Consider the following 12692-nt stretch of genomic DNA (forward strand, 5'->3'; position numbering starts at 1 on the left):
TGATACAGTACACTGTGGCAGACTATCTGACTCCTGTGACTGATACAGCACACTGTGGCAGACTATCTGACTCCTGTGACTGATACAGTACACTGTGGCAGACTATCTGACCCCTGTGACTGATATAGTACACTGTGGCAGACTATCTGACCCCTGTGACTGATATAGTACACTGTGGCAGACTATCTGACTCCTGTGACTGATACAGTACACTGTGGCAGACTATCTGACCCCTGTGACTGATATAGTACACTGTGGCAGACTATCTGACCCCTGTGACTGATATAGTACACTGTGGCAGACTATCTGACCCCTGTGACTGATATAGTACACTGTGGCAGACTATCTGACCCCTGTGCCTGATATAGTACACTGTGGCAGACTATCTGACCCCTGTGACTGATACAGTACACTGTGGCAGACTATCTGACCCCTGTGACTGATACAGCACACTGTGGCAGACTATCTGACCCCTGTGACTGATACAGCACACTGTGGCAGACTATCTGACCCCTGTGACTGTGACTGATACAGACTGACACTGTGGCAGACTATCTGACCCCTGTGACTGATACAGTACACTGTGGCAGACTATCTGACCCCTGTGACTGATACAGTACACTGTGGCAGACTATCTGACTCCTGTGACTGATACAGTACACTGTGGAAGACTATCTGACCCCTGTGACTGATACAGCACACTGTGGCAGACTATCTGACTCCTGTGACTGATACAGCACACTGTGGCAGACTCTCTGACCACTGTGACTGATACAGCACACTGTGGCAGACTATCTGACCCCTGTGACTGATACAGTACACTGTGGCAGACTATCTGACTCCTGTGACTGATACAGTACACTGTGGCAGACTATCTGACCCCTGTGACTGATACAGCACACTGTGGCAGACTATCTGACCCCTGTGACTGATACAGTACACTGTGGCAGACTATCTGACTCCTGTGACTGATACAGTACACTGTGGCAGACTATCTGACTCCTGTGACTGATACAGTACACTGTGGCAGACTATCTGACTCCTGTGACTGATACAGTACACTGTGGCAGACTATCTGACCCCTGTGACTGATACAGCACACTGTGGCAGACTATCTGACCCCTGTGACTGATACAGTACACTGTGGCAGACTATCTGACCCCTGTGACTGATATAGTACACTGTGGCAGACTATCTGACCCCTGTGACTGATATAGTACACTGTGGCAGACTATCTGACCCCTGTGACTGATATAGTACACTGTGGCAGACTATCTGACCCCTGTGACTGATGGAAAACACTGACTAGGTACAGACTCCGTGAGCACAGTCTGGCCATAGAGACTTGCCGTCATAGACGAACCTGGTTGCCCAGAGAGGACAGGCTGTGCTCACTCTGGTGTCAGCTCGTTAGTCAGTATGTGTTACATCTGTGCTGGTTTGTCATCTCATTATAGTGGGAAGGTGTTTTACCTGTGCTGGCCCAGGGGGATATTTATGAGTGGCTGGCCCAGGTGGATGTTTAAGAGTGGCTGGCCCAGGGGGATATTTATGAGTGGCTGGCCCAGGGGGATGTTTAAGAGTGGCTGGCCCAGGGGGATATTTAAGAGTGGCTGGCCCAGGGGGATGTTTAAGAGTGGCTGGCCCAGGGGGATATTTAAGAGTGGCTGGCCCAGGGGGATATTTTAGAGTGGCTGGCCCAGTGCTCCAGTTGTCTTGAGAGAGGTGGAGGGTTAACTCTTTTAGTTGGCACTTCTTATTTGATTTCGAGACAAACGATCCTTTATCTGATCTTCCCTGTTTTTGTTTTGCTTGCCTCTTAGTGGGTAAATTTAGTGTGTGTCTCATGGTGCGTGTCTTTCAGGTTCTAGTTGTTGTTGCTAGTCAACGTTTAGTGACAATCCCATGAGTGTTTGTTTTTGTTAAATCCCCACCTGTTTTGGTTGTTGTCAGTGACATACAAATCATTAAAATCCAGACAGAAAATATTTACACAAGAAGCAATCTAATATCACACAGTCAAAACTCTCCGTCGTTTAGTTAAGTTCACCATTCTGCGATTCTCACTGTTAATAAACATCAGGCGTTTCAACACAACGGCTCTTTATGGCATTGTTAGTTGTTAGTTAGTTTCCCCGCCTGTTTGAGCCTCAGGTTTGGTTTTCTTGCCGGGGAAAGTTACATGCCATGTGACTTGTCAGTCACGTTGAGACTACCCAACTACTATTTATTTGATGTGTTATTCTCATGAATATTGTTGTTGCTGTTAATGGTAATCACAGTTCCACTACTATTATTATTATTATTATTATTATTATTATGATTGATTACTGTTGGTCCCACCATTGTTGTTAAATGTATACTTTGACAATGGAAGTCATTTAACTTGCCGTGTCAATAAAGACTACGAGAGAGAAAGCTCTAAAACGGTCTGAAGCATCCGGCCTCAGCCTACTACACTCTAAAGTCAAATGTCTACATGATCTGTTGTTCCTGTCCCCAACTAAGGAGGTCCTACAGCAGCACCTAGATATTCTGCACAGATTCTGTCAGACCTGGGCCCTGACAGTTATAACACAAAGTGTTCCAAGAAAGGTCCAGTTGCCAGGACCACAAATAAAAATTCCACCAAGACCTTGTTGCCGTAGAGCACACAAATTATACCTAACTTGGCAGAAACATCAGCACCACAGGTAACTTCCACAAGGCTATAAACAATCCTAAGAGACAAGGCAAGAAGGGCCTTTTATGCCATCAAAGGAACATAAAACATCCCAAGTAGGATCTGGCTAAGAATACTTCAACAACCTAGAAGTCACAAAATGGGACAAACACCAAATTGAGACTTCATGCAGAATTCTGAAAAGATATCCCCATGCGTACAACTTAAAACGGCAAATAATTCATGCAGAGCAGAATTACGAGGATTCCCTCAAATGATCAAAATCCAGAAAAGAGCCGTTGAGTTCTACAACCACCTAAAAGGAAGTGATTCTCAAAGCTTAAAAACAACGCCCTCAACTACAGATGAACCTGGAGAAGAGTTGAGAGAACAACATTGTAGTTCCTCAATACTAAAATCAGGGTAGCCTAGTGGTTAAAGCGTTGGACTAGTAACCAAAAGGTTGCAAGTTCAAATCCCCGAGCTGACGAGGTACAAATCTGTCGTTCTGCCCCTGAACAAGGCAGTTAACCCACTGTTCCTTATATCGTCATTGAAAATAAGAATTTGTTCTTAACTGACTCGCCTAGTTAAATAAAGATAGAATGAAAATAAGGATGCTAATACAGAATAAAACATATTCCAAACATCCTGTTTGCAATAAAAAGTAATACTGCAAAAAATGTGTTAAAGAAATTAACTTTTTGTCCTGAATACAAAACTTTATATTAGGGACAAATCCAACACATCACTGAGTACCACTCTTCATATTTTCAAGCAGGTGGTGACGTCTTCATGTTATGGGTATGCTTGTCATCGGCAAGGACTAGGGAGTTTTTTTTTATAGGATTAAAATAAATGGAACGGGCAAAATCCTAGAGGAAAACTTGGTTCAGTCTGCTTACCACCAGACACTCGGAGATAAATACACCTTTCAGCAGGACAATAACCTAAAACACAAGGCCAAATATACACTGGAGTTGCTTACCAAGCAATGCAATCCTACACTCCAACCAGCTAGCCAACCTCTGCCGCCAATCTAACGACCCAAACCCTGTATCAACCTGAGCCGGTTCTATCCACCATGTAACAATCCAAACCCAGTATCAACCTGAGCCGGTTCTGTCCGCCACGTAACAACCCAAACGCAGTATCTACCTGAGCCGGTTCTGTCTGCCATGTAACAACCCAAACCCAGTATCAACCTGAGCCGGTTCTGTCCTCCACGTAACAACCCAAACGCAGTATCAACCTGAGCCGGTTCTGTCATCCACGTAACAACCCAAACGCAGTATCTACCTGAGCCGGTTCTGTCCGTCACGTAACAACCCAAACGCAGTATCTACCTGAGCCGGTTCTGTCCGCCACGTAACAACCCAAACGCAGTATCTACCTGAGCCGGTTCTGTCCGCCACGTAACAACCCAAACGCAGTATCTACCTGAGCCGGTTCTGTCCTCCACGTAACAACCCAAACCCAGTATCAACCTGAGCCGGTTCTGTCCGCCACGTAACAACCCAAACGCAGTATCTACCTGAGCCGGTTCTGTCCACCACGTAACAACCCAAACCCAGTATCTACCTGAGCCGGTTCTGTCCGCCACGTAACAACCCAAACCCAGTATCTACCTGAGCCGGTTCTGTCCTCCACGTAACAACCCAAACCCAGTATCTACCTGAGCCGGTTCTGTCCTCCACGTAACAACCCAAACCCAGTATCTACCTGAGCCGGTTCTGTCCTCCACGTAACAACCCAAACCCAGTATCTACCTGAGCCGGTTCTGTCCACCACGTAACAACCCAAACGCAGTATCTACCTGAGCCGGTTCTGTCCACGTCCACATAGATCCTCAGCATGACGGAGCCCAGCAGGAAGCCAAAGGCAGGTCCAAACACAGACACAGCAAACAGGATGGCTGGGAAGAGAAAAGAGACAGTCAGGGTCTTTAACACCACGTCCTACTGTAATACTACAGTCTGTGTTGAGCCTGCCGTAGCTGCAGTACTAAAAACCACAAAGAAGAGACCAGCTGGATCGTGTCCAAGTGTCTGTTATTAACTAAACGAATACAATCTCTCCTCTTGTTTTTTTGCTAAATAACTCCGGCAAACTTTACTTTTCATAATCTATGAGAGAAGCGATTACAACCTGCTTGTGTTCAGCTAAGGTGTTTTAGGTAGCATCGGGAGATTGCCGTAGACAACTCAGTAAAAATAGTATAGGGCCAGTAAAAATAGTATAGGGCCAGTAAAAATAGTATAGGGCCAGTAAAAATAGTATAGGGCCAGTAAAAATAGTATAGGCTAGTGTTTCCATTGGCTACAAGCCTCTTACCTACAGTGGGTATCATAGGTAATCTTCACATTTTATTGTGTTACAAAGTGGTATTAAAATGGATTGAAGTGTCTTTTTTTTTTGTGTCAACAATCTACACAAAATCTATTTCAAAGTAATTTTTATTTTTTTATTTTTACATTTCTTAAAAATGAATAAAAAAATGTAACACTAGTATAGGTAGACATTTATATACAAATCGATGTCTGATTTGTTATCCAAAACCCATCTACCAATCAACGCCCTTCTTTTATGAGGCTTTCGAAAAGCTCCCTGGTTTTTGTAGTTGAATCTGTGCTTGAAATTCAATACTTGACTGGAGGGACCTGACAGATGTTGTATATACATTTTAACTGATGTATTTTGTATCGTTTGTTTTATTTTTTATTTAAACTTTAACTAGGCCACTATGATCAATGACAAAAACAATCTCTAATCTATTTCAATAACACTTTCAATAACACAACATACTACTGATACCGCCTGTATGTAGAGGGACTAGTTTCAGTCAGCTACAGGCCTCTTATTTACTTTATTTAACCAGGCAAGTCAGTTAAGAACACAATCTTATTTTCAATGACGGTCTAGGAACAGTGGGTTAACTGGTCTAGGAACAGTGGGTTAACTGGTCTAGGAACAGTGGGTTAACTGGTCTAGGAACAGTGGGTTAACTGGTCTAGGAACAGTGGGTTAACTGGTCTAGGAACAGTGGGTTAACTGGCCTAGGAACAGTGGGTTAACTGGTCTAGGAACAGTGGGTTAACTGGTCTAGGAACAGTGGGTTAACTGGTCTAGGAACAGTGGGTTAACTGGTCTAGGAACAGTGGGTTAACTGGTCTAGGAACAGTGGGTTAACTGGTCTAGGAACAGTGGGTTAACTGGTCTAGGAACAGTGGGTTAACTGCCTGTACCTTGTCAGCAAGGGGATTTGAACTTGCAACCTTTCGGTTACTAGTCCAACACTCTAACCACTAGGCTACCCTGTCACCCCTATGTAGAGAGACTAGTTTCAGTCAGCTACAGGCCTCTTACCTATGTAGAGAGACTAGTATCAGTCAGCTACAGGCCTCTTACCTATGTAGAGGTTCTAGTGTTTCAGTAAGCTATAGGCCTCTTACCTATGTAGAGGTTCTAGTGTTTCAGTCAGCTATAGGCCTCTTACCTATGTAGAGGTTCTAGTGTTTCAGTCAGCTACAGGCCTCTTACCTATGTAGAGGGGGGAGTTGCCTCGTCCGGCGAAGTCATCCACATAAGAGATACCAAAAGGTTGTATGGGAACAGACCCCACTCCGAACAGCAGCTGAGCTATAGCCATGAGCAGCCACAAGTTGTTGGTGTCTGCTATACGCTTGATCTCCGTCTTCCCACAGGCCTCTGTCATGTTGGAGGTACCTTGGAGTGAACACAGGTCTTGGCGATCTAGGGAAAAAACACATCCAGACAGACAGACAGACAGACAGACAGACAGACAGACAGACAGAGACACAGAGAGACACAGAGGAGACAGACACAGAGATACAGACACAGAGAGACAGACACGGAGAGACACAGAGTTAATTACAGACCTGCGAACAATACACAGCTGTTCCTGGAGTTTGATGATGTGACCCTTCAGTGGTACCCTATGACAAGTAGCATCCAGCCAGGGTAGTGGGTCGGTATGTGTGTGTGTGTATGCATGCATGTTGTGGTTGTGTGTGTGTGTTTGTCTACAGGGCAGACAGAGGAGGAGGGAAGAGAATGAACAGAGCTCTGAATTAAATCAACTGCCTGAGAGACAGTCTTAATCTTCTTGGCTTTCTTGAAGTGCTCAGAGATTAACATTTTCCTGCTGATTTATGTAGAATGGGTTCAGCTAGAGAACACCTGCAGAACAGGCTGGCTTTCACAAGTCATTATTTCTAAATCCAAACATCCACATCTAACCACACCACTAAACCAATCCACACCACCACACCACTAAACCAATCCACCCCACCACACCACTAAACCAATCCACCCCACCACACCACTAAACCAATCCACCCCACCACACCACTAAACCAATCCACCACACCGCTATACCAATCCACCACACCACTCCACCACACCACTAAACCAATCCAATCCACCACACCACTAAACCAATCCACTCCACCACTAAACCAATCCACTCCATCACACCACTAATCCAATCCACCACACCACTAAACCAATCCACCACTACACTACTAAACCAATCCACTCCATCACTAAACCACTCCACCACACCACTAAACCAATCCACTCCACCACTACACTACTAAACCAATCCACTCCACCACACCACTACACCAATCCTATAAACCACCACACCACACCACTACAATACTAAACCAATCCAATAAACCAATCCATTACACCACTAAACCAATCCACTCCACCACACCACTAAACCAATCCACCACACCACACCACTAAACCAATCCACCACACCACACCACTCAACCAATCCACACCACTAAACCATTCAACCAAACCACTCAACCAATCCAATCCACACCAGTCCACTCCCCTCACCAATCCACTAAACTAATCCACAACACCAATCCATCACACCAATACACCCCTCCACACTACCCCACCAATACAACCCTCCACACTACCACACCCCTCCACACCAATACCCCGTCCACACCACCACACCAATACACCCTCCACACTACCACACCAATACACCCCTCCACACTACCACACCAATACACCCCCACATTACCACACCAATACACCCCTCCACACCAATACACCCCTCCACACTACCACACCAATACACCCCTCCACATTACCACACCAATACACCCCTCCACACTACCACACCTCCACCCCACCACACCCCTCCACATTACCACACCAATACACCCCTCCACACTACCACACCAATACACACCTCCACACCCCACCACACCAATACACCCCTCCACACCAATACAACCCTCCACACTACCACACCAATACACCCCTCCACATTACCACACCAATACACACCTACACACCTCCACACCAATACACCCTCCACCTACCACACCACACCCTCCACACAAGCCCCTCCACACCACCACACCAATACAACCCTCCACATTACCACACCAATACACCCCTCCACACCAATACACACCTCCACACTTCCACCAATACACCCCTCCACACTACCACACCAATACACCCCTCCACACTACCACACCAATACACCCCTCCACACCAATACCCCGTCCACACCACCACACCAATACACCCCTCCACACATTCCACACCACCACACCAATACACCCCTCCACACCAATACACACCTCCACACTTCCACACCAATACACCCCTCCACACTACCACACCAATACACCCCTCACACCACTACCCCCCACACACCAATACACCCCTCCACACCAATACCCCTCCACACCACCACACCAATACACCCCTCCACATTAACACCAATACCCCGTCCACACCACCACACCAATACACCCCTCCACTACCACACCAATACACCCTCCACACTACCACACCAATACACCCCTCCACACTACCACACCAATACACACCCCCACCACACCAATACACCCCTCCACACCAATACACCCCTCCACACCCCACCAATACACCCTCCACACTACCACACCAATACACCCCTCCAATACACCCCTCCACACTACCACACCAATACACCCCTCCACATTACCACACCAATACACACCTCCACACCAATACACCCCTCCACATTACCACACCAATACACCCCTCCACACCCTACCACACCAATACACCCCTCCACATTACCACACCAATACATCCCTCCACACACCACACCAATACACCCCCTCCACACTACCACACCAATACACCCCTCCACACCAATACCCCCCACACCACACCACACCAATACACCCCTCCACTCCAATACACCCCTCCACACCAATACACACCTCCACACTTCCACTCCAATACACCCCTCCACATTACCACACCAATACACCCCTCCACACTACCACACCAATACACCCCTCCACATTACCACACCAATACACACCTCCACCACACCAATACACCCCTCCACACCCCACCACACAAATACACCCCTCCACACTACCACACCAATACACCCCTCCACATTACCACACCAATACACACACCTCCACCACACCAATACACCCCTCCACACCCCACCAATACACCCCTCCACACTACCACACCAATACACCCTCCACACCACACCAATACACCCCTCCACACTACCACACCAATACACCCCTCCACATTACCACACCAATACACACCTCCACACCAATACACCCCTCCACATTACCACACCAATACACCCCTCCACACCCCACCACCACACCAATACACCCCCTCCACATTACCACACCAATACATCCCTCCACACTACCACACCAATACACCCCTCCACACTACCACACCAATACACCCCATCCACATCAATACACCCCTCCACACCCCCACACCAATACACCCCTCCACACTACCACACCAATACACCCCATCCACATCAATACACCACTCCACACTACCACACCAATACACCCCTCCACACCACCACACCCCTCCACACCAATACACACTTCCACACCAATACACACCTCCACACCTCCACACCAATACACCCTCCACACACCAATACACCCACCTCCCTCCACACCAATACACCCCTCCACACCAATACACCCCTCCACACTACCACACCAATACACCCCTCCACACTACCACACCAATACACCCCTCCACACTACCACACCAATACACCCCTCCACACTACCACACCAAATACACCCCTCCACACCACCACACCAATACACCACACCTCCACTTCAATCCAGTACACCACTCCCAACACTTCATACCACCACCACACCACTACACTAACCTACACTACAACACTCCAATCCACCCAGCTCCAATGAACCACACTGCTCCACCACTCAAATTCAGTACACCATTCTACTCCACTCCACCACTACACTTCAGCACACCAATCCACTACACCACTTTTCTACACCATTCCGCTATACCACTCCATTCCAAAACATCACTCCACCACTACACCACCACTCTACCACAATACTACTCTAATCAATGACAGGCTGAATCAGGTCCAACATACGGGGACTGCTGCTTTAGAGACCGATTGTGGATGATGCTTGCTGCTTTAGAGAGACCGATTGTGGATGATGCTTGCTGCTTTAGAGACTGACTGTGGATGATGCTTGCTGCTTTAGAGAGACTGACTGTGGATGATGCTTGCTGTTTTAGAGACCGATTGTGGATGATGCTTGCTGCTTTAGAGAGACCGACTGTGGATGATGCTTGCTGCTTTAGAGAGACCGACTGTGGATGATGCTTGCTGCTTTAGAGAGACCAACTGCGAATGATGCTTGCTGCTTTAGAGACTGACTGTGGATGATGCTTGCTGCTTTAGAGAGACTGACTGTGGATGATGCTTGCTGCTTTAGAGAGACTGACTGTGGATGATGCTTGCTGCTTTAGAGAGACTGATTGTGGATGATGCTTGCTGCTTTAGAGAGACTGACTGTGGATGATGCTTGCTGCTTTAGAGAGACCGATTGTGGATGATGCTTGCTGCTTTAGAGAGACCGATTGTGGATGATGCTTGCTGCTTTAGAGAGACCGATTGTGGATGATGCTTGCTGCTTTAGAGAGACCGATTGTGGATGATGCTTGCTGCTTTAGAGAGACCGATTGTGGATGATGCTTGCTGCTTTAGAGATACCGATTGTGGATGATGCTTGCTGCTTTAGAGAGACCGATTGTGGATGATGCTTGCTGCTTTAGAGAGACTGACTGTGGATGATGCTTGCTGCTTTAGAGAGACCGATTGTGGATGATGCTTGCTGCTTTAGAGAGACCGACTGTGGATGATGCTTGCTGCTTTAGAGAGACCGATTGTGGATGATGCTTGCATATACTAGGTTTTAAAACTCGTGCGGCCAGTTTCCCGGACACAGACGTAGTCAGACCTAGTCGTAGACTAAGAAGCATTTCTTACTGCTTCTCAGCAACAAGAAGGTTCACATCTGTGTTCTGGAAACTCTGCCCATGAAGGATTTTTATTCAGAAGTGTGTCCTTTGTATTGCAGAGTACTGTAGATATAAAATATATATATAAAATATATATATATAGAACCCCTAGATCTTACCATGTATGACAGAGTCAAACTCATAGGGCTGGGACAGGAAGTGAGGTAGGGCCAGGATTAGCGCGCTGATGGACATCAGCAGGCCACCCAGTCCAATCAGACGAGGCCGATGGACCCTGCTGCCGAGGTAACTCACAAACACTATCAGAACTGTGTTCCCCACCTAGAGACGGATGGAGACAGAGAGAGCCCTGTAATCAGAATACATCAGTACTGTGTTCCCCACCTAGAGACAGCCCTGTAATCAGGATACAGCAGGTCTGTGTCCCCCACCTAGAGACAGCCCTGTAATCAGAATACATCAGTACTGTGTTCCCCACCTAGAGACAGCCCTGTAATCAGAATACATCAGTACTGTGTTCCCCACCTAGAGACAGCCCTGTAATCAGGATACATCAGAACTGTGTTCCCCACCTAGAGACAGCCCTGTAATCAGGATACATCAGAACTGTGTTCCCCACCTAGAGACAGCCCTGTAATCAGGATACAGCAGGTCTGTGTCCCCCACCTAGAGACAGCCCTGTAATCAGGATACATCAGTACTGTGTTCCCCACCTAGAGACAGCCCTGTAATCAGGATACAGCAGGTCTGTGTCCTACCTCGTGCAGAGAGGAGACGGTACCGGAGGAGAAGCTGCTGAGGCCAAAGCGTCTCTCGATGGTGGTTATGGTGCTCTTAAAGTAGGAGCTGTACAGGAGCTGGGTGAGCTGCAGCAGGCCATGACACAGCACAAACATCTAGAAGAGGAGAGAGAGAGACAGAGACCAATCTATTTTATTTTTATTTTATTTAACCAGGCAAGTCATTTAAGAACAAATTCTTATTTTCAATGACACCCTAGGAACAGTGGGTTAACTGCCTGTTCAGGTGCAGAACGACAGATTTGTACCTTGTCAGCTCGGGGGTTTGAACTTGCAACCTTCCGGTTACTAGTCCCAACGCTCTAACCACTAGGCTACCCTGCCGCTTCTACACTCTAACCACTAGGCTACCCTGCCGCCCTTATGAAATGTAAACCCGTCAGATTAAGTTGGAGATGTGTATTTTTCCTTGGACGCATCCACCTATGTCTCACTTCCGCGGTGTAAGGTGACAGAGATAAAGGGGTTGTTTGTCAGACCATGAGACATCCCGAGAATATAACACGTTTTTATGTTATATTGGTTGTTTTGTTCTAGGCCTCACAAGACTCGTCTGAAGGTCCCCTGTACCAGTTGAAAATGAAATGGAAGTACAGTACCAGGTAGTATAATATAAGGTCCCCTGTACCAGTTGAAAAAAATGAATGGAAGTACATTTTATATGGATACTGCTTAGTGCCATAAATAATGCACCGAAAACCAACAGGTTTTTACTGTGAAATGCTTACTTACACGCCTTTAACCAACAATGCAGTTCAAGAAATAGTTTAGAAAATATTTACCGGGCCTCCAGAGTGGTGAAGTGGTCCAAGGCACTGCATCGCAGTGCTAGCTGTGCCACTAGAGATCCTGGTTTGAGTCTAGGC

General features: G+C 46.9%; 1 protein-coding gene across 1 annotated transcript in view; it reads right to left on the reverse strand.

Moving 5' to 3' along the window:
• Nucleotides 1–12692, reverse strand: part of LOC115124702 (solute carrier organic anion transporter family member 2A1-like) — a 115032-nt gene that overhangs the window by 78995 nt on the left and 23345 nt on the right. Inside the window, exons 2-5 of the mRNA XM_065009491.1 lie at nucleotides 11785–11922; nucleotides 11185–11347; nucleotides 6203–6415; nucleotides 4479–4577 (exon numbers count right to left, since the gene is read on the reverse strand). Coding sequence (XP_064865563.1) covers nucleotides 4479–4577; nucleotides 6203–6415; nucleotides 11185–11347; nucleotides 11785–11922 — 613 coding nt within the window. The remainder of the gene's footprint in view (nucleotides 1–4478; nucleotides 4578–6202; nucleotides 6416–11184; nucleotides 11348–11784; nucleotides 11923–12692) is intronic.

This window comes from Oncorhynchus nerka, linkage group LG25 (assembly GCF_034236695.1).
Source record: "Oncorhynchus nerka isolate Pitt River linkage group LG25, Oner_Uvic_2.0, whole genome shotgun sequence".
Classification (NCBI taxonomy): domain Eukaryota; kingdom Metazoa; phylum Chordata; class Actinopteri; order Salmoniformes; family Salmonidae; genus Oncorhynchus; species Oncorhynchus nerka.